We start from the raw sequence: 23,478 nt of genomic DNA, 5'->3' as shown, positions 1-23,478 counted from the left end.
GCTGCTTTGACACGGCCTGGCCCAATAGCCTTCCCCCGTGAGAGACAAAAAGTCTACCAGAGGACCGAAGGGACCTGGTGGGGTTCACATAGCACCTAAGGGCCCTCACCGGGCACAACTTGTGAAGCCTCTCTGCCTCTGCAGAAGGGTGCGGAGGAGGATGAAATGCGTCCAGCACCAGGGGTTTAGAAACAAATCCCCTTGTCAGAACCTTAGGCAGAAAAGCTGGGTTTGAAAGGAGACAGACTGACCCATCTCCTTCCCCAAACCTGAGACAAGCCCCATCCACAGACAGAGCACACAGCTCACTCACCCGCCTGGCCGAAACAATAGCCAGAAGGAAGGCTGTTTTCAAAGAGAGAAGCCGTAGATCAAGGCCTGATAAAGGCTCGAAAGGAGGCAGACAAAGAGCCCTGAGCACCACCTGAAGGTCCCAGGTGGGGAGAAGACGCTGCCGAGACGGTCTGCTTCTCCTCACCCTCAAACACCGCGATGCCAAAGGGTGAGCCCCAGGGGACACCCCATCACACCTATCATGACCTGTAGAGATTAGGGATGTGCAGAGAGCCCAGTATTTGTATTTGTATCTGTATTTGTTGAGGCAGCAAAATTATTTGTATTTGTATTCGAATAAAAGTGGAAATAAGCGTAACAATCCTGTTTTTGTTTTTATTACACTTCTAATTTTAGGATATTAAAGTGTTAAAATAAGTGTTCTTCAATAAACTATTATACAAAGGAGGGTTCCCACAGCAGGTCTTGAACCGCGGTCTCCCAGACCACAGACAACTGCGCTGACCACTCAGCCAAAGATCAGCTCTGCCAAAGATCAGCTCTGCCAGACACACAGACCTGCAGCTATACATAGACAGACAGCACAGCGGAGCAGAGAAGAGAGACGGAGACAGCGATGTAACCTCGCTACGTTATGAGTCCCGACCTGCGCGCTGTTATTTGACATGGTTTTTTTTTCTTCCCGAAAACAAATAATTTTTAAAATGTTTGTACGAAATAAATATTCATAAAAACCCACTATTTGTGCTTTTCCGAATACCGTATTCGGATTCGGCTCCACCCCTAGTAGAGATAGCGGCCAGGTAGCCCCTAAGTGTGGATTCTGCCTGCCCCATGGTGAAGAGGCGCTGAAGAAAAGACAGGATCACAGAGATGTCACAAGTCATGGGGTTTTCCCCTTTAGAAGCACACCAATCCCTGAACACTCTCCACTTGCTGCTATACTGCAGTCTGGTGGAGAGAGCCCGGGAGGCCTGCAGAGTGTCTATGACATCCCTGCCTAAGCCGAGCCCCTGCAAACGCTGCCGTTCAAGGGCCACACATGAAGGCCTCAGAACCTGGGGCTTCGGGTGCCAAATCTTCCCTTGCACCTGCGACAACATGTCCGGCCTGACTGGGAGAGGCCATGGGCTGCCCTCCAGCAGTTCCATGATCCCTGCCATCCATGGTCTCTGTGGCCAGTTCAGGGCCACTAAGAGCACCTGGGCTCCCAGCAGCCTGATCCTTGTTAGCAAGGCTGGCAGGAGAGGAAGCGGGGGGAAGGCATATAGCCTGTCTCGTGGCCATGGAAGACTCAGGGCATCTGTCCCCAGTGGCCCAGGTGGGCCCTGAATCGAAACCCACAAGGGGCAATGAGTGTTGGTCCACCCCTGCTCTCCCGAAGCGGCCCCAAATTCTCTCCACAATCTGTGGGCGCAAGCGCCACTCGCCCGGGTGGGGACCACCCCGTGACAAGAGGTCTGCTGCTACATTCTGAGACCCCGGGAGATGAAAAGCCCTCAGGGAGGCAGCTGCTGCGCTCTTGCATGCAGGGACGGGGACCTCACCCCACCCTGCCGATTTATGTAAGACACCACTGCAGTGCTGTCGGTCCTCACCAAAACCTGCCGTCCCAATAGCTGGGAGGAAGTGCCTCAAAGCCAGGCTGACTGCCTCCATTTCGAGGAGGTTCACATGCCACCCCTGTTGCACAGGACCCCAGTGCCCCCAAATGGACCTCCCTTCCCAGACTGCGCCCCAGCCCGAGAGGGAAGCGACGGTGGTTATGGTCACCCTGGAGGAGCCCTGGCCCAGGGGAACCCCTTCTTCGACAGCCAAGGACCGGCTCCACCACCTGAGGACCCCTTGGCCCTTCTGAGGCAAAACTAGCAACTTGGATTTGTCCTTCCTTGGACACACCTTCTGACGTATGAACCACCGCTGAAGGGGGCAGGTGTGCAACAGGCCCAACGGCATGACCTGGGCGGCTGCCACAAAGGGCCCACATTAGCCGTTTTAAATTTAGGATGGGGCGGAACCCCCTGTCCCGTTTCGGCACCAGAAAAAAAACGGAATAAAACCCCTGTCCCATCTCCCCTTGGGACAGGGGCCTTATTGCACCTTTTCTCAGTAAGGCAGAAATCTCGTTGGCCAAAACAGCAGAACAAGATTTGTCCCTCACCTTGGTCTCCAGAACGCCTCGAAAACGAGGGGGCCTGGTTGCAAACTGCAAGCGGTATCCACGCTCCCGTGTGCTGATCACCCACAGGCATGAAGTGCAGTGACGCCAGGAGGAGAGGTGAGAAGCGGAAAAAGCCGACGCCAGAGGCCGCGCACTGTCAGGTACGCTGCTGTGGCTTGGAGGATGAACGGGTGGTTTGCTCTCTAAAGTGCGGGCGGGGGCGCTGACGGCCCTGCTCCTGCCGTGGGGCAAAACTCTGTCTGAAATTGCCAGAACCCCAGGAAGGGCCCTGGTCTGCAAAGCTAGACCGCTGCAGGCCAACACGTCTCCCCTGGGATCCCCGAGACGGGGGTCTGGACTGTGCCGGTTGATGGATAGACTGCGTCCTCACCCTAACCTTCTGGGCCTCATCCAACGCGGCCTCTGCTGCAGGCCCAAACACCTCACGGTCCACCTCTGCCAGACCAGACTGGCTCATCCAGACGTGTCTCCGAGCTAGGGTCAGCTGGGCTAGAGTGTTGCCCAAGACCCTAGCCTGAGCACTCGCACCCTGTATCACCACATCAATGACCTTTCCCATCTCCGACATCAGGTCCGCTGGGTCTTTGGACTCCGAGTCTCTTATCAGACCCTCCAAGTACATCAAGAGGAGAGCATTAGTATTAGCCAGCCTAGAGGCCATGGCTGTTGACTGAAAAGCCTTCACCACCAACCTGTCGGTGGCACGGCACCTCTTATTAGGGTGACGAGCATCCCTACTGCCAGAGGCTGTGGCCCCAGTCAACATTGCAAAGGTCGAGCCAACCCTTGTGGTTCCGTCCAAACCATGCTCTGCAGCCCCACCGAGAATGGCGAGCGCCAAGCGGGGAGCTGTCACCTCCCTAGGTTTTGCCCAAGACATCTGCAGATGCTTGACAAAATCTGGAAACACTGGCAATGGAGGCTGTCTCAGCCCCCGCGGGTCTCAGTCCAGCGCAGAAGCCCTAGGAGGGGACGGTGGAGGGGGAATACCAGCAGCTACTGCAGCACGCGAGACCAAAGTCTCAACTGACAACTCACCGGCCCCCGAGGAGGAGGTCTGACCTACCTGGAAATTGGCATCGGCATCATCCATTCCATCATAATCATCCTCACCCTCAGAGGAGCCGTGGTCAGAACCATCGGTCTTATCCAGGTTATCTGAGGCTGTAAGGGACAGGGCGTCAGGATGGGCACGCTTAGGGGGGGAACCCCGACCCCGCCCACTCTGCAGCGCAAGCAATTGGTGCTGACTTGCAGCCATATTTTCTATGGTCTTACGCATTTCCTCCAACTGCCTCTGCATGAGGTCCACCCATGGATCACAGACTGGGATGGATTCTGTCCACTTCCTCTTCCTGGAGCACATCCTCCCCTTTGCTGAGCCACCTGCATCAGGAGGAACTTGAACCTGGCTCGGCGGCATTACCTCATCCGGACCACTGTCTCTTGCATCACCCTCCTGGGATGCCATCCTCCAACTGTTAATTAGCAAAACACAATTACACAATTGCATATATGTTTGGGGGTTTTTTGTTTTTTTACTATGACTTAATATGCAGGGCAAAAATATAAACGTGAGGCAATCCCCCTTTAAATTAGATTGCCACTGGGGAAACACACACACACACGGTTGAAGAGAGAAGAGAAGAGAAAAGAACCCTCCTCTCTCTCACTCACCAGTGTCGAATCCCCGCTTGAGTCAAACCGCACGCCGTCTCTTCCCTCTAAGAAGAAATCACAGGTAATAACAAACAATATAATTGTTCGTACAATATCCACGCTCTTAGCACAATCACGGGACGCCGCCGGGGTGCCCAAAGCAGCCCGAAAAAAAGCGAAACAACCAGAAAGTAACAATTTTGTGACGACTTCTCAGCATATGCTCTTACAGAGCAGGAGGATAAAAAGAGAATGAGTGTGTGGGTGCGCAGAGATATAGCGCGCTGCTGGTGACGCCGCACCCACACAGGTGTGATTAATTTGGCATAATGCTCCTGACCCAAGGGTAGATAATCAATGGTTACAGGTTCACTGACATGAAATAAAACACTTTTCATAAAACACTCTTGGTTGTTGTGATAATCAAGGGATTTTAATCTTGTGCATACAGTATGTACATTATAGTGGTCTTGGACATTCAATAAAGCCAAGTTTCAGTGCAGGATGACCTTTAAGAGATATACTATATCTACTATGGTGCGACACCTTGCCATAAATTCACTCAACGAGGATCTGAAGAAGAAATCCTATCTAGATCCTGTTTAGAATAGTCTGTGCTGAGAAAGAGGAAAACCACAGGAGAGTGATCACATTTAAAGTTAAAGCGCTAACTAGAAATGCATCATTTTATGTCTTATATGTACCATCACGTGTTGATAAGCCATTCCTAGCTGTTCAAATGGGCTTTGATCATTTACATCATAAAACACATACATAATGTGGGCTACATGCCTGTCATGAACAACTGTTTTGTACCTTCGCTGTACTCATTCACTTGTCTTTTACAGTGAGGAAAATGTTGACATCTTATGTATGTATGGAACAAAGAAATCAATGAAATGAATCGATAAATCAATAAAAACTAATTAAATCATATCTTATCAAATCAAGATTAGCCTTCAAAAATGAATGACAAACTGTTAAACTTGGTGGGAAGTTTTGCATCGACTGAAACATACATTTTAACAGGTTCTGAATGATAAAATGTGTATTATCATCATCATTACGTGAAATCCTGGAGTGCAGTGACTAAGCAACTATTTTTGAAAAACCATTGAGAATTTCTGATCTCTTTGATTCTCATACTCCTTTGAAGATACTCCCCCACATCTTACTGTTGCATCTGATGTTTTGCTATTTCTTGGTTCTGCTAGATGTTATACAGTAAATTCTTAGAAATTGTAGACTTTTGGAAGGCAAAGGAACAAATTTTACGTCTCTTTTCATAATATATGCTGTTTGTTCTCATCCATTTCTTACATCAGCTGCTCACATCAGGGATTACATCATGGAAAATAATCTGACATTTCAGAGCAAAACCTACCTACTATTTTGATCATTGATTCAAAAGCTAAACTCTTGCTTGGAACATAATGTTAAAGCATGAGAGACTAAATTGCTTGTAAGAAGAATGCCATTGTATGTACTCAAACCTTGAAAAACAATCACGGCAAAAAGGATTTATTTCCTTTTCTTAGGCTTGTAAGGTCAAACATTCTGCCTGCCAGCTCCACTTTCAAAAATAAACCACAATTTGTAGCGGAATAAAAACTAAAGGGAAAAAAAAGAAACATAAATAGGCTCTCTAAATTAAATTGAATCCAGTGATACGGTGACCTGCAGTCTCCTTGCAAACACGACATGGTCCGTCATCTCAGCGTCTCTCCCTTTGGGCTGAGAGGGAGTGAGGAAAGGAGACTCAGTCAGAGTTGAGTCCACAGCGACAGAAGCAGCATCACCTTTTGACCTTTGAACTCACAGTTCTGCCGATGAGGGCGGATTGGTACCGCGCGGCCATTTTGAAGGTTCGGCGTTCCTCCTCGACTGACCGACTGACCCCCCAGCTACCGTCACAGCCACCGTACCCTCCTTTCCTCTCTCGCCGACTCTCTGCCTCTCTCTCTCGCTCTCTCTTTCTCTCATTCTCTCTGACTGTCTCTCTCTCTCTCTCCGCTTCTCTGAGTGTTTCTCTCAGATGATTTCCAGAACATCACACGGCACATAGCCTCTCTTCTTCCCGCAGGCCACTCTGATGAAGTCGCCGCGCTCACACTCACTGCTCACACAAACCTGAGGGCAAAAGGGAAAGGTAATGGAGAATGTTACTTGAACGGAAAGACAAATCTCAGGATGTATTTCTGTCTTTCCTACTATTTGGTTCATTTATAAACCCTTACAAGTGACCTGAAACACATTGACTTTGCATACTTGCTCTAAGTACTATGCAACATTTTCCACTGGGTTAGTGTTCACTGTTGTGAGACTGGGAAAGAAAGGCAGCGGGTCACGGACTGATCTTGTGTTTAGTGGTTTCATCTCCGCTGGGGGTTTGCTTGCTTTAACTCCCCAAAAGCGTTGTGGGAAAAAGGCGGAGTGATCCGAGCGAATAGCCATTATGCCAAAATGCTAATGCAGCAGTTACAGCTGAGAGGGATTCTCTATCGGCCAATTCAAGTCAAGCTTTTCAGTGAATAAGTGTATGGGAGGGAAGAGTCGAGGTGAGGTAAGAGGCGACTTGGGAGCTGCAGGGGGTTAATAAGATGGATAAGGAGCTGGTGGATAATGTGATTCTGATGTGCTCTAATGGCTGGGGTGTGATTATGAATTAGTCACAGGCGTACTGTGGAAACTTTTATGCCCAGGATAAAGGTCGTTGCTTCAAAATTCAATAATGACAACGATGTTCAGTGGCTCAGCCTTACTAATGCTTGGTCCGACTGCTTACTTGGCTAGATGAATCCTTAATGTGTCTTGTCATTGTGGCTCAATGGGTTGAGCATGGCTCTAACACTGCAAAGTTTAGGTGCTTGACCCTAACCAAAAAACCTACAGTACGTACTGTACTGTATTCCTACGGAAGATTAGGGCCACATGCGAAAAATGTATTTGAGTTTAAAGTCAGAATTCTGAGATTAAAGTCAGAACTCTGAGTTCTGACTCAGAATTCTGAGTTTAAAGTGAGAATTCTGACTATCAGAATTCTGACTTTTTTCTCAGAATTCTGACTTTAATCTCAGAATTCTGACTTTAAACTCAGAACTCAAATACATTTTTCACATGTGGCCCTAATCCTCTACTGTAGTATTCACTGTACTGCACTTTGGTTAAAACATCCAACATTTACCTACTGTTGTTGTTATTATCATCATCATTATGAGGATTGTAGGATCCTACCTGTCCTTCCTTCAGGGTGATCTGGCCTTGTTCCTTACAGCCGATGAACGTCCTGTTACACCTGAACACTTGGTCCCCGGCCCGCACCTGATGAGCGAAGGATGCTGGGAAGAAACCGATCCTGTCCTCAATTACCCCCTGGGGAAAAAAATGACATAACAACTGACACATGGAAAGGTGGCGAAGTACATCAGAAGATTTAGAAAACCAGTGTTTTTATAAATGATTAGCTAAAAGTCTAAACCAAGAAACAACAGGAGGTTTGAGGTAACTGGTGTCCGTTAGTTAGATACAGTAGCTACCAGGGTTTGGGGCCATTCATGAACTGAATGGAGAATGGATGGTAAATTCCAATCCAATTCCTGGAGTTGGAATTGGAATTGGAATTTTACCCAGCTCTAAAGAAACAGAATTGGAAGGACAGGATCCAGAATTGAATTCCAGAGGTAGTCTTGACTTGCTAAAACATTATAAATCAAACATTATGAATCAAATAAGACAGTTAAACAAATCAAATACATTTGATCATAATGTATGTATTACGATTACATGCTATGCATCAAATACCACCTGAAAGGCACCTTGAAAATTTTATGATATTCAGTATTGATAATATATAACACTGTGTAATCTCAGATATGTAAGAAAAAACTAAAAACACACGAAATTTCACAGAATTTCATTGAATTAAATTACATTTCCTGAAATTCCAGTTCAATTCCAATTCTATGTCCTGTAGGTTCCAATTTCAATTCCTCAGTTGAATTGGAATTGATGAGTTCATTCATGAATTGACCCCGACCCTGTACAGTACATAACACATGTACAAAAGGCTATTTTACAACACAAGACCAAAAGCTGTTTTAGTTCATGTCTCTTATCAGGTGCCAGGTTTGTCTTTTGACTTGTTAGTATCTGTTGTATCTGTTGTTCAATGTTAAGGCCGGTCAGGCCAGATGTCTGTGTTTATATACAGACTGTGGAGAACAACAACAGTGTTAAAAGATGCATAAGCTTCTTCATGCTCTGGTGGCGGCGAGCTGCTCTGCAGAGTCACGTTTTGGCCCTTTTGTCTCCATAATTTATCTGTCATGCATTTGTGTCCGGAGGCTGGCTGTTGTCTTGCTCCCATAATTTACTGCTCGACTACCTGTAATTTATCAATCCATTTCTTATGCGGGCATTTCAGGCTTAGCAGAAGATACACAGTAGATACAAACTGGTCAACAAGCCAACTATCAGACAGTAACTTTGAATCCAGTTCATGGGAAGATAAACAATTTGCTGAATGAGCCAAACAAAACAAATTATTACATTTTTAATGACCATGAGTTATTTACTTAAGTGTGATATATTATTGGTTTCATACCTACCTTCCACCAGTCATCATTGGAGTCATCAGCCAGTATGATTCTGTCTCCCGGTCTACAACAAATAGAACAAAAAAAAAGAATTAGCCTAAAATTTCCTTTTTTCTCTCCTCTTATCTGAGCAGCAAGGGTAAATGTAAAAGCTGAATGGAATAGAGTATTACATTACATTAAGCATCGTCTACTGGAGAATAAAGGCAAGATAGATTGTTGACAAAATCACTATTGACTTTTCCAAAACAAATTGGCTAGTTTTAAAAGCCAGAGCCAGGAGTTTCTCTTAACAGAGGGAGTTTGTCTTTTCTTTTTTTTTTAATCTTTTTCACACTAGATGTGATGTACCTTCATCCTGTCTGTAATTCTTCCTCATCCAGGAAATGCATGAATCATGTGTACCTCATCAACCTGTGTGTCATAATTACTAGCATCTGTTTCAAAGCCACGGGCGATATTCAACCAATAAGAACCAAAGGGACCGGTGTTGGCCGAAATGCGGTTTTATATAGTTTCCTTTCTTCTCCTCTCGTGGTCCAATTACAACACTGACTGTCCTTTGCTGGGAATAATCAACGTGACTCAGAAAACACCGTTTTATAGTAGGTGAGAAAAACATCCTCACCCAACGCTGTAAAACCTTCTAAGACTGTGAGAACAAAGTTGATGCATGTTGTTCCAAGTAGAAGAACAGGAACTGTGCAGTATGAGATGCTGCATGTTTTCCACATACAATAAAAGGTGAGAAAAATGGTGGGCATCTCTTATACAAAGGTTACTGAAATAATTGTCCATTAAATAACAAAAAAGAACCAAGCAGTAGATTTTCTGAATCAACAGTTTAATAATGCAGCACTCATCATCACTGTAATATCACATAGTCCAAAAGTAATCATGTAATCAGAGCGTGTGGCAGCATCTGCAACTAATCACAAACCTGATTTTCTACCTTAAAAAGAAAATTGAACCCTTTGATTGAGGATTCCAATTTTTCCCCATTGTGCTTTGATGTGTTAAGTTTGTGATGTATTGATCACGGTCTGCGACGGGATCCTCGGGGGGGAAAAGCCTCGAAGCGGGCTTTCATAAGAGATGAGATTTGAAACAACACTCGGTGAAGCTTGTACTGTACGGCGGCTATCGGTGGACAGGGAGTCCTGGAGAAGGAGTCAATGAATATCAAATGAAGCCTGGTGATTGAAGAGAGAGAGGGAGAGAGAGAGAGAGAGAGAGAGCGAGAGAGAGAGCGCACTTTCATATCCTTAAAGCCTCCTAGGATTTCTATGAGAACCAGGAGCAAATGGATACTTGGGCTGAAGGACTGTTCATAAGCAATGCTCTCTTTCCTAAGGGCCTCTTTCAAAGGCTGTTACAGATGACACCCTATCCATCACTGTTAAGGTGGGGGATAAAATTCGCAGCTTGAGTGTCAGATTGTATTGTAGACAATGAGACAGGCTAGTGGCATAGAGATATCAGCAATGTCAAATGTGAATTATCGTTCTACAAGATGTTTTTTTGACACATGCACATAAAAAACGGCACATCTGTGTCAAGGTGCAGGGTGACAAACCTAAATACTTGTAACAAAAAGAGGCAGCCATACATATAGTGTCCAAGACAAAACCTCATATTGTTTTAGAGAATTATTAAATTTAAAGAGTGTGTTAATGCACTGTTTTCAGCCTAGTAGCTACACACTTTTGAAAGGTGCGAAAAAAGTGGAGTGCGGAGTGAGAGCGAACAGAGGTGTGTGTCTGTGATGACGGATCACCCATCTGTACTTTTCTGATGTTCTGACGGCAAACCATTTGACGCTGCTGCAGGCGAAATACCTGCCTTGACATCACTGACTGAAGGTGTGGCTAGAAATGCGAACACAGTTGAAAGTTTCAGCCCATAGATAGAAGTGCAAACACGGTTTTCTTCCCCTAGTAGCGGACGCAGGGCTTAATTAAAAAACATGTACAAGTACATGATTAATGCTAGTCAGTAGTCACTATATATATAGACGCCATGTAAGCATGTTTACAGCTCAAAAACGTGATTTAGTGCTGATTCACTCTTTGAGTTAACTTTTCAAAGACTAGCTGTCTCTGTCAGGGTTAACGCAACAACGCATGAAATTGACGGGTATTTATAGACTATCAACGAAGCCAGGTTCTGGTAATGAGGCCACTGTGGTCAAAAACTCTGTAAGGACCCTCTTCCAATAAAAGGAAGTTAATTAGATCCTGTTGGGGATCTATTCCTGTAGACTTTGGCCTCTGCTACTCTCTGAATAGAATACAGGCTGAATGATTACATAGGCAACAGCGGACAACAAACACATACACACTAATGACAGACAATTGGATTTCCTGGCATAATAAAGCAGGAATTAGAGAGGGACACTGACAAAGACCAGATAGCTGCTCACCAGCAACTACAGCATCACTGAAGCCTGCCTGCTTATCTCCAATGGTAAACACCTTATGTGTGTGTGTGTGTGTGTGTGTGTGTGTGTGTGTGTGTGTGTGTACATGTAGCATAAAAGGAGAGTTTAGAATAACTGTGATCACCATTACAAAGGCAACAAGAAAAGCGACAGAAACCAATGAATAAAACTCAATCCAGTCACAGATCCTGTTGTGACGCTGCAGGTCAGATGCTGAGGCCAGGAGGGTCAGGAGGATCGTGTTTGGTAATCAGTGGTTCCATCTGAGACTGCTCCTATGTATGTATAATGTAATATGTGTATCGTGTATAATTGTACAGTATATCATGATTTTACTTTCCACAATTACTGTAAAAATCAAAGAATTCAGCAAGGGTGGAAGTAACTAATTACATTTAATCACATTACTGTAATTAAGTCGTTTTTTCATGTACTTTTTTGAGTATTTTTTAAAGTCAGTGATTTTACTTTTACTTAAGTATGTTTTTACTGAAGTATTGTACTTTGCAACATTTTAAATCACATCCATTACAGAGTACACATTTTGTAAGATCTCCATAAGCAACAGAAACTGGACAATCATAAATTGACAAATTGTGGATCCATTCACAGTGAACAGTCAGTTAGCAAAGAAGAGAATCTGGTACTTTACTTACTGTTTTGCACATTATTTTGTAATTTCTAATTTTTCCAATTCAAAGAATCTAGTTTGAATTCTGTCCTTTCATCCTTTTATAATTGCATGGAAAAAAATCACTGCTCCAAATCCAATGCTCTTTTATCTAAAAAAGTAACTTTTACTTTTTAAATGAGCTACTTTTTACTTTTACTTATTGTAGATTTTTACACTGATAATTTTACTTCTACTTAAGTAAAATATCAGCAAAGTAACAACTTCTGCTTGAGTAGGATGTTTTAGTTCTCTTTCCACCACTGGAATTCAATTCCTCAGCCCCGTTGTAATTGAAAATAGTGAGGATGTTGATGGGAGATGAAAAAAGTCCAAGAAAATAATAGTGTTTCCCACATCATTGAGACTAATAATCCTGATTAAAAATTGTGATCACAATATCGAGCAAAATAACTGCAATCATCATAAGCCACAGTTTATGGACAGAGAGACACCAGCTGAACTGGAGCAGATAGTTTTTATGCAGGTAGAGATGTACAGCATGACTTTGTGATAGATGTTACCTGGCAGGTGACCTTTGGGGAAATATGTCTGCCTATGAATTAATTCAGCAGTGCTGGATTCAATTTATCTTGTATGGAAGGTTCACATCAGATTTCACAGTAATGTAGAATTGTGCTTGCAGAAGAATTGAGTGTGCAGCGTGGCAGAGTCTCTGCCTTTTTGCTTTGCATCCTTTTTGGGTTTTCTCTTTTCTTTTGGATGTTCTGGACAGGAGAAAAATGCATCAAAAGAAATCATTGTGGGCAAGCCAGAGTCAGTCAGCCGGCAGTATTCCATCTGCGCTCCCTGGACAGGTACTGTGTTATTGTTTCCGCTGAGTAATGCCAATGGGTGTTGTAGTGAGATTTCTAGATAAGATGTAAGATGCATGTGTGTATGTGTGTGTGTGTGTGTGTGTGTGTGTGTGTGTGTGTGTGTGTGTGTGTGTGTGTGTGTGTGCGCGTGTGCGCGTGTGTGCGTGTGTGTGTGTGTGTGTGTGTGTGTGCGTGTGTGTGTGTGCAAACTAACCTCATCTCCAGGTCCTGGCTCTCCTGGGGAGTGAAACTGTACAAGGCCACATAGGTGTTGAGCTGGAGAACGTCTTTCTGTAACTGGCTCCGCTCCTGATAGACAACACACACACACACACACACACACACACACATGCAAACACAAAGAGTTGGTTTTCAAGAATTCTAAGGGAAAAAATGCAATACAGGCAGACAAATTAAACAATGCGCAGGCACACACGCACACACACATGCAGAAACAGAAATACACACACACACACATATACACTTTTCTTGTAATCATATCATAATAAAGTCTAACATTTTTAACATTCACACAAAGCCCTTGTTTACAATAGACTGATAGACGGAGGAAGCGCTTAAGTTGTTCTGCAATCTGCTCCCTTTTAATCCATCATCAACATGAGTGGGAGAAGCAGGATCCCTCGGTCCTGTTTTCATAAACTCTCAGGAAATTAAAAGAGGATCGAGGTGTGGGTGGAGAGGAAGTTGTTGAAGTGTTAGCACAATTAGCAGCAAGATATTCCGGCGCTCTGGTGCTCTTCGCACCTGCTCAAAAAAACCGAGGGTGTTTTCCTGTTTCATCACCAGCATCTTAAGTCTCAAACCAACCTCCTGTGTATCTGAAATTCTTCCAAATGCACAGATCATGTACGCTTTTCTTTTGTGCCTGTGGGGAAATTGTGTTTAAAGATATGAGAAAGACCTTAAGACACACTGATGGCTACTTTTGCAAGACAACAGGGAAATCTGCCGTCTCTGAGACGGCGGTCGTGGCGCTGTACAGTAATGAAGAGCAGTTTTTCCAGTTTGCCGTGGCACAAAATGGCTCCCCATGCATCACCCGGGCAGACTAGCGATGTGGCTGATGGATGAGTCGAGTTACCGTGGCCACAAGGCAAACTGCTTCTCTGGCCTCTGGTTGAAAGCAACAGCATCAACCAATGGCAATCCATTACAGTTAACTAAGAGCTCCTCACTGGCCTTGAGAGCCTCACGGTGCTGCGGGAGCCTGGAACAGTGGAGGGGAGCTCGGGCAGCCTTTGTAATTGAAGTACTCAAAAAGGCAGTAGGCAGTGTTGTGTATGGGGGACCATGTGCTAAACACTTGTCTCTATCGCCGATTGCTTTAACAGAATAGTGATTCAACCTATACTCTGTTCATCGCACATCACACTTTTACAATTTCAACTGCTGTTCTAAACACCTGGTGTCTGGTAGATCTTTCCCAGGAGATTTCCTCTGACACACAAGGGGTGATACATTCCTGGTTTGTTTGGAACAAACAGAAGAAGAACTGGGTAGCTAGCATGAGCAGCGATAGCCACTATGGCTGAACAGACAACGAAAAGAGAAACTCAAACTTCATCAACAGAAAGTCTATAAGGAAAAAGATTACTGGCCACACTGTTTGATTATCAAGTGATCTCTGGAAATTCAGCACTAAATGTGGAAATGTGAACAGACGGCGATCCAGTGTGTGTCTGTGTGTATTTATGTGAATGTATGTGTGTGTGGATGTCTGTGTGTGTGTGTGTGCCTCTCATCTCAGATTGGAGGCTCCTTCCTTGGTGGAGGAGCATCGAGCGTTTTCCTCTGCTCATTACCCTGCAGAGTCTCCATCTGTCCGTCCGCCAGCCTGATCTAATGGAGCTGTCGGCCGACAGACAAACAGCCCGCTGCCAGCTGTGCTCAGTCCAGCCTGATAACACCGCACAATGCACTTCATGTCGCTCCTCTGAAATGGCCGGCTGGACTGGTAGATTGTATTGGGTGTGTGCAGAGGAGAGGTGTGTGTGTGTGTGTGTGTGTGTGTGTGTGTGTTCATGTTTGCCTTGCATGGTTATTTGTTCATTTTTGCGTTTGCCCAAGTGTCTGTGGTCTTTTTCCATTGTTGACAATACAGATAAACATGTAAAACTAAAAAGTAAACAGGAAAGATGGCCGCAAAGAGGAAATATGTGCAACGAATGTCGATCCTGCAGCGGTAAAGTCAGCACCTCTCCCACCAGATCCCACCGTGGAAGATGAAAAGATAGAAAGGGAATGCACAGAGCTTTTTTCGAAATTTGCCCATGAAATATTCATTGTCACTCCACAGGGGGTAATGTGATATTCGCAAAAGTTTACCCTTTCTCTTTCACCGACATGAATTGTTGCACTGTCAGCGCCGCATGTAGCGTGGAGAATAAATATTGCAGCGCAGACCCCAGAGCTGCAGATCCAAACATGAGGGTCAGGGCTTATCCCTATCAGCACGGGCCAGCGGCCGAGTCAGCTGGGGTATGATTTGTTACAGCAGGAAAAGAAGTTTTCCCTCTAACTCCTGGGAAATTCGGCAGCGACGATGGAGCCGGGCCAAGTGTAGCATGCTGATGGACCCGGCGTGATCTGGCTCCGTATCAGTTCTCAGACCGACCGGACAGAGTTCAGGCGTTGGTCAACGAGCACAGACAGTTCTCAGAGGTTTTCAGGCTGCACCGGTGCTACCCGCCTAGACACCGGGCTGCAGAGTAACTAGCGCTGTGAAAGACGAGGAGAAGATAAATCTCAGGGTAAAAAGTTGGCTACTGTGGCTGCTGGAGACTTGTAGAAAACTTGAAAAGAAGTGGAATGCAAGAGAGTCCACGATTGGAGGAGCATCACACAATCTCATTCCCCTAACGTACAGTAGGCTGCATTCAGTCTGCATTTTCCTTTTCCTCTTTCTATAATCAGAAGTTTATTATTTGGCTAAAAAGTTAATTTATGTACAGATGCTGTCGGGTGAAAACCTTCCAGTGTTTTAATGTACCCTCCAATTTTGGTGACTGTCATGTTTTAACTTCAATTTAAGGACCATATGCTCCTCTACAGGATGAGAAAATTTTACATCTCTTGGGTTCATGAAACCTTTCAAATCCAGTTGTATTAACTCAAAAATGCATGGTGGTCAAGCTAAAAAATAAAGCTGAAAAGTCGACATTTTGGAAATACAAGGTTTTCCTAACAACAGTGAAACAGTGTATGCCCATGCTCTGTGTGCTAGCAGTCTTAATTCACTGAGGTTTGAGTTTGGTCATAAGAGCTGGACCCATGAAAAGGGTCTTTTGATGTAACAAGCACCTTACAAGAACCATTAACTGTGGCCTAAAGCAGCATTTGCTGTAAATCAAACTAATTCATATTTATGGCTATGCATCCTGCTCAGCTCTGTTGGCACACAGAGCTTAAAACAGCAGCAACTTTAAATCATTCTCTTTCCCTCTCAGTTCAATTCAGCTTGCTTTACTGACTATTATTATTAACGTGCACGAAGGTTAGATGAACAGTGCTGCCAAGGCGTCTAAAACTCTCTCTTTCACAAACACACACATACACACACAAACACACACATATTCATTAATTTGCCCTTCCATCCCTCCTTTGATCTTCAATATTAGATTCGCATAAAAAGATTTTGTGGGCTTTGTCTTTAAGTGTTTGAGTTTCTCACCGGTGAATCCTCAGGCTTTCTCTCTGGCTGCTGGTAATGCTCCGTCCCGTTCTCCAGGACTGTGAAGACTAAGAACAAAAACAAATCGCTTAATGAAACCAACGACCATGGATAAAAACATGAAATAACCAATCTTAAACATTTAACACTTCAGAAGAAGTCTTATCAGAAAATGCTTAAACTGCTGACCTTACAGGAGTCAGTGAAATACCTGCTTTCATTACATATTTTGCTAAAGGCACAGCATGTCGAAATGGCATTTAGAATAGAGCACACTCATAAATGTGTGTGTGTGTTTTTCCCTTCACCAAGCTCACTCTCAAGAAACTCAAGTAGACAGCGGGGGGAATTGTTGTTTCGCAACCTAAGAAGGTGAGCAAGAGGTTTTTCATTTCTTTTTTCGTGGGTCAGCTGCTATTCTCTTTGAAGAATATCAGTCAGCGGTGTGGCTGTGCTTGAAATGACGTTTTCCAATACCAAGGTCTGCACTTCACAATTCTCCCTGTAGTTACTTCTGCCTTCACTGCTCAGGTTGAATGCTTCAGGATGTAAAGGGTCAATGCCTCGCCCTCCACTACAGATCCTATTGTGCAGCAACACACTGAGCAGATAAAAGAACCCAGCCACCGCTGAATAAAGTGCCAAACGCAATACAAGTTCAAAATCCACGCTTTCTTTTTAAGCTTTAACCACAGGATATTCTATAGGTGAGTCACAGTGAACAAACACTCCAAAAAAGAGCGAGTCCAGCTCAGTGGAAAACGGTGAAAAACCTCATTTGATGGTTCATAGAGAGAGAATTCGATGTTGCAACCTTCTCAGCCTCTCTTGTGGGAAGAGCAGGAGAATTTTTTTTCTGTTTTTTTTCCCTGTGTCACTGTCTGGCTTCTGTCCAGATGCACACAGTGTACCGCAATGGATACTCACCATCATCACTGTGTTTTCTAGACAGCTCCTGCCTACTGCTGTGAGCCACCGCTTCCTCTGGAACATTATCCAAGTCGCTGGTCTGCACACAAACAGAGCAGAGAGACAGAATAATGATCTATACATGGATAAATAGATAGATAGATAGATAGATAGATAGATAGATAGATAGATAGATAGAAAACACAATAACTATAATGAAAACTGTCCTCCCCTTCATACAAGGCAACATTTGGCACAGAAAGAAAGCAGTTATTAGTAATTACGTTAGATTTCTGAAATGCATTCAGTTTAAGAGACTGACCAGCCATTTCCGAGAAGCTTCTAATGTTGCATGCATGCGGTTTCTAAGTCTGCATTTGGGAACTATTATCATAACCCCTGTTGAGATCACATTGTCTCAACGGGCCTCCAGTGACACACACCCATTCACTAGCAGCTGCCCAGGACAGGAAGGCCCAAACCCAACAGCTTTCAGATGTCATCACGCAGAGGCGCGTATCCAAACTGCACATATAGCTTACACTAAAAGTGATAAGCTGTGAAAAACAGCTTTCCTTTTATATTACACACAGAGAAGGGAAGGAGGCTGGAGAGTGTAGCTTCGCTCTACAATCTGTCCGGTCCATCTAGAGAGCTGTAACGTGAGCATTCCCACTGACATCTCCCCTCATCACTGCCTTGACCAGACTGCCTTTATTGGTAGTGTTTATGGCTCAACGATGGCCGTATCTATTTAGACCATCGACCATGTCTGTCTGAGTGGGACTAAACATAACAGACATAATACCTGCACTGAACCGTGATGATCTCCTAATCTTTAAGTGTCCATATGTATGTTTAATGATTAGAATAACTGAGAGATAGAACAGGACCGACGAAAGTAATCGAAAGTAATAAAAATTGGACTGTGTTAGGATTAAAATGAGTCAAGCCCTGATCGCCAAAACAAAGACAGCTGCAACAGAAGATACATGTTAACAAGGTGGTAACTGACACTAAACTACAGATGATACTCAGTTGTCCTTACCGAGTTTCTGTGAGGAGACTCGGAGCCGCTGGCCCTCTTGGCCTTTTGTGCCAGCGACGTCCCGAACCTCAGCGCCTCGTACACCGGGTCCACCTTGTTGCCACAGGCTTGAGAAGAGAATAACACAAGAGGCACGATAAAAGCCACGGCACCCTGATCACAAACAACTGCTGTTTAGCTGTCAGGACGGCCGAGCGGTGATGGAGAATACTATAAAAACAGGTAGCACTTAACGCAAATCTTATAAAGCAGCTGAGCCGGAAAAGTGGACCTGGAGTAGTGGAATAGAATTTGCTGCCCACTTCAGTGCATCCTATCCCACAGAGCTGACAGTTAACTGTATTATGAAGATTAAGACAGATGTCCTCACCAATGGGCATGACTTCCTTGATGCACCCGAACTGTTCCTGGATCAGCAGCGGGGAGCTGTAGTAGCGCCGAAAGCCTTTTGGCTGAGGAGGAGGAGGAGGAGGAGGAGGAGGGAGGGGGGGATAGAGGGAGGGAAAATGGAAGAGGAGAAAGAGAGAGAGAGGTGATAGACGTTAGAGTGAGAGATGAATCAACATGCAGCACCACAGACAGCACGGCACCTTGACATTAAAATAGATAACCCTGTTTCGTCTTCTGTCTTCGCTTTTCCAAATAGAATTGACTCTGCACTGCTGAACTTCCGCTACACTGACCATGGGACTGCTTCTCTAGCCTGCAATGCTACACACAGAAAAATAAAGGTGCGAACTGGAACCGAAAATGGCCATAGAAGAACCATTTCAAGAACCTTTTAATATCCCAGAGAACCATATATGGTTCGATATTAAAAGGTTCTTAATTCTAAACTCCTGGATGGTGGGTGATGGCATAAATGTGGAAAATAACCAAACCCCTCCATAGTATATATTGTCCAATTGCAAATGAGGCTGTACAAGGGCAGATAAACCAAAAGACAATGCAGGTGTCTGAGCAAAGGAGTGCAGAAATGGATCTTTAAAGAACCTTGGTCTGAAAGGTTCTTTGTGGAACCAGAAATTGTTGGTTCCAGTTCGCACCTTTATTTTTCTGTGTGTACATCACTGCTTGGATGCATCACAACAAGCTCAATCATATTTCACCCAGCAAACTATAACTTAATCTGTCCCGGGCAAGTCACTATGCATAAAAGCGTCAGATGAATTCCTAAAATATAAAATAAAATGTCTCCTGAATGGTGGTTTTGTGCCTTTCTTGCCTTGTACCTTGAGCAACATCTCTACTGCTATCCATATTTTCTTCTTGTAAACGGTCAAGTATAGATTTAATCTCCTAACAAGCAGGAGTAGATAATGTCACATAATTGTATTGTCTTTCAGCAGCTGTACATATTGATTGAGGCTGAGCTGGCGCAGAGCCTTGGGCCAGGCTTAAAACTGCAGACGTGGAGTCATGGACTTAATTTACCTGCCTGTCATGTCCTCCTCCCGCCTCCCAAGTTCAAGTAAGGACAGACCTTCAAACATTTATAATTTATGTATCCATGCCTGTAGTCAAAGTCCTCTGCTCAATCAATACCTCCCCATCGGGTTTGACTCCTTCTTATATACAGATATAAAGACAGAAGAGTGAAATTCTCCTCTCTCCCTGCAGAGAGGACGTCGTCTGCAGCACAGAGGGTAATGATTAATGTAAGTCGTGCTTATGAAATATGTACAGCACAACACTTTTTTGTATTTTCTCTGTTTTTGATCTGTGGGAGAAGTCTTGGATAAACAGTCACATAATGTTCACCCATCTACTGATAAGATACTGTGATATTTGTGGTATGACACACAAGATGAATGTACCTCAATTACAACAACAGCTTTAATTCTTTATTGTATGTTTGGGCCAACACATACACTCACAGGATAGTCTCTTCTCTGTTTGTTTACATTTGGTATATTCAAGTGCACAGTAGGTGCAATCTGCATCGCTAATCAGTCCTGATTAATTCCCTGTTTGACACAACCCGTGATGAGACGGCTAAAATAAGCAACTCTAGAGCTCTTCAAGCCGCTCTCAAGAACTGAGATGTCAGACTTTCAGGGGCAAACTCATTAAGCAAAAGGTTAAAAGAGACATGCTTGTCGTGAGCCCATCTGGTTCATTTGGCCACACACAAAAGACAGCGCAGCGCTGCCAGCGAGTGGGACTTCAATTGCCACACTCTGATGTTGTTGTGACAGCAGCATTTAAGGAGTGCTTGGAAAATATAAAAATATCATTCTTGACATCTAATATTCTACAGTCGGTTATTGACGGTTAAGTCGGTTAAGTAAATCATAACATATTTGAGTCACCTCTTGGCGTGTAGCTGTGCAATCTGAGTAATATCAGTGGAGTCATGTGTGATGTAGTGAAATAGGTGAACGACAACAAAGGCCTACATTTTTTGTCATTGCTGATTTTTAGTCATTGTTAGAAGCATTCAAACTTACTGAAACAGTGATAATAAACTGGTTTCAGCATTTATAAAGAAGCAAAACATGAGGTAATTTTATTTCTCTGCCAAAGCTTTCTTTGGCCAAGAGAAATAAGCATGGCCAGAGAAGTACAAGTGTCCAAGTTTAGAGCAACCCTAATTTAGAGCTGCACTCCACTGGGGAAACTTCCCTTTTTATGCCTGACCCCTCAACCTCATTTTCCACTCCTGAAAGCCGATCATATCTCCAAGAGAGCCTCATCTTCAAGGCATCTAACGGAAAGCAGTGGGAAAAGGGGAGAGGGAATAGAAAGCGCTTTTCTTGTGTCATGTATCCTGTGTGAAATCTCAGGGAACATGATTCAGTTCAGAGACACACAATGAAATCTACAGGAATTGTCAGCAAATCTTCATCATTTCCAATCATTCCCTTTATTCTTACGCACTAACATATACTCATCCCACCAATTTCCTTCAAAAAAAATCCCAACAAAACCTTGTAGAAGACTGTAGAACATGGTAGGCATTCCTAGTGGAAATGACACATAATGTGACTACAAACCACAAACACAGTGCTGCCATTTCTCTCTCTCTCTCTCTCTCTCTCTTTCTCTCTCTCTCTCTCTCTCTCTCTCTCTCTCTCTCTCTCTCTCTCTTCCCCCTTCTGTGTGGGATGTGTGTGTGAATGACTAAAGAGTCCCAGTTCAGTCATGACTGCCAGTTTTCTGGACTGCTATAGAAGACGGCAAAATGATGAATGTGTCTTGGCACAGGCTTCCATGAGTGTGACCAAACCCTCCCCTGGAAAAACACCCTGCCCACCCCAAACCCAGTGGGCCAACTCCACAGCTAAACGCTCTCATCATAATGCAGAAGCACAGACTAAGAGGGAGACATGGTGATGATGATGATGATGATGACGATCACAGAATAACTCCCAATCTCAATAATCATCACCCAATAATGGCCCCCAGACAGTGTGTTCTTGGGACAGAATGAGATATATACAGCAATGATGAGTAGGCTTGATCTCTCAATTTCCGGTTTTTAATATTCGTCGCTGTCAGGTGAAAACCTTGTATCTCCAAAAACTAGCTCCACCACCATGCATTCTTGAGTTTATCCAATGGGTTTTGAAAAGGTTTCATAAAACCAAGAGGTCGGAGAGTTTTCTCAACCCTTAGAGGAGCATGTAATCCTTTAGTTGTGAAAATATAAAAATCACCCAAATTGGAGTTACGAGGTTTTCACATGACAGCGGTGATATGCTGGTAGCAACAGGAGACCATTTGGACCACAATTATTCAGTATAACTAGCAATATCACCAACTATCCCATTTTTGTGTCACTTTGAATTTTTTTACAATCCTATTACCTCTCTCAGTGATATGAATACTGGAATTAAATAATTCATAATTTGATTATTATCCCAAATATAATTTTGTTCCCTATTTAACTGACCCTGCAAGAACAAAGGATGACTTGCATGTTAGACAAAAGAGGTCAGAGACGACACATCATAACATATCTGATATTGTTATGTATGATATTTTCAACAGTGGTATGAAGGTGCCTCGGGGTAATCATAGTGATCCTGATTAATGGTTTATGCTGACGGAAGCAGAGCGGAACTTGGGGGTGAGGAAGTCAACATGTTGGTGCTACATTATTATTATCTAACAGAATAGAAAGACAGAGCGATGATATAACGATGATGAGGATGATGACGAAGATGTAGATCACAGATGTACCAGCACACTCACACATAGGAGAGAGTGTGATTTCTGAATAAGCACATTCTGGTGAAAAACAGTCGTACAGCCAAGTCTAATGTGTCTGTTTTTTATTAACTATGATACATGATGACATCAATTATAAGTCTATTTCCAGAGATTACAATCTCCCATACTACTGTCTCCTGTCCATAACATTGTTTCTTCATCATGTGTGTCAGTTTGTTGTCAATATGTCTCTGCACCAATTTCACCGGGACAAATTCCTGTACATTTACTGTACATGGCGATTGATGTGTTTGTGTTTGCGATCCTGATCCAGGTCTTACCAGTTTGCCCATGCAGCGCTGCTGCCCCACGCCATTCTCACATTTGTGGTGGAGGCTCATCTTGCAGGCTTTGCAGCGCAGGCCGTGCTTCGCCGTGTTCCCCGCCAGGAACACCACATGCTTGGCCGTGGTACCTGATACACGCACAGAAAACAGACAACATGGTCAAGTCCGCTTTTTATCCATGGTAAAAATCAGTCAAGTTAGGAGCTGGACTTGAATGGTATTCCTAAGTGAGGCATAAGAAAGAAAATAATAAGAAAACTTTTCAATGGAAAATATTGTTCAGGACCCCACTGACAGCTTGTATAACATGTAATATTCATTCATTCATTCATTCATTCATTGACTTTCCCCGCTTACTCCTTTTCAGGGTCACAGAGGGGGTGGGAGCCTATCCCAGCATGCATTGGGTGGAACATGTCATATGATAGGATGTGTATACTTCTGCACACCTGAATTTAACTGAATCTAATGCCCACGTACCCACGAATAGAATACTTTGGAGGGATCTCAGACTAAAATCCTAAATACTTGCATTTTAAAGTTATTTTATATCATAACAAAATGTCAAAAAAGATCAATGGGTGCACACAGACCTTTGCAAATTAAAGTGGATCTCACTTAATCCAATACTCTTCAAAAGCCTGTCTCTGCTTTTTCACGTCCACCTTGC

The 23,478-nt window shown here is 44.0% G+C and overlaps 1 protein-coding gene across 1 annotated transcript in view; it reads right to left on the bottom strand.

The window, feature by feature from the left end:
- Window positions 1-5,614: 5,614 nt before the first annotated feature.
- stac (SH3 and cysteine rich domain) overlaps window positions 5,615-23,478 on the bottom strand; it is a 31,176-nt gene continuing 13,312 nt past the window's right edge. The window contains exons 4-12 of the mRNA XM_071905442.2: window positions 22,803-22,936; window positions 18,677-18,758; window positions 18,307-18,413; window positions 17,277-17,358; window positions 16,350-16,417; window positions 12,873-12,967; window positions 8,743-8,794; window positions 7,370-7,507; window positions 5,615-6,265 (exon numbers count right to left, since the gene is read on the bottom strand). Of these exons, the coding sequence (XP_071761543.1) occupies window positions 6,167-6,265; window positions 7,370-7,507; window positions 8,743-8,794; window positions 12,873-12,967; window positions 16,350-16,417; window positions 17,277-17,358; window positions 18,307-18,413; window positions 18,677-18,758; window positions 22,803-22,936 (857 nt within the window). The 3' untranslated portion in view covers window positions 5,615-6,166. The remainder of the gene's footprint in view (window positions 6,266-7,369; window positions 7,508-8,742; window positions 8,795-12,872; window positions 12,968-16,349; window positions 16,418-17,276; window positions 17,359-18,306; window positions 18,414-18,676; window positions 18,759-22,802; window positions 22,937-23,478) is intronic.

The sequence above is a fragment of the Centroberyx gerrardi genome, chromosome 17, assembly GCF_048128805.1.
Source record: "Centroberyx gerrardi isolate f3 chromosome 17, fCenGer3.hap1.cur.20231027, whole genome shotgun sequence".
Lineage (NCBI taxonomy): Eukaryota > Metazoa > Chordata > Actinopteri > Beryciformes > Berycidae > Centroberyx > Centroberyx gerrardi.
The sequence above is the reverse complement of the archived record's forward strand: the minus strand, read 5'-3'. Positions and strand labels throughout refer to the sequence as shown.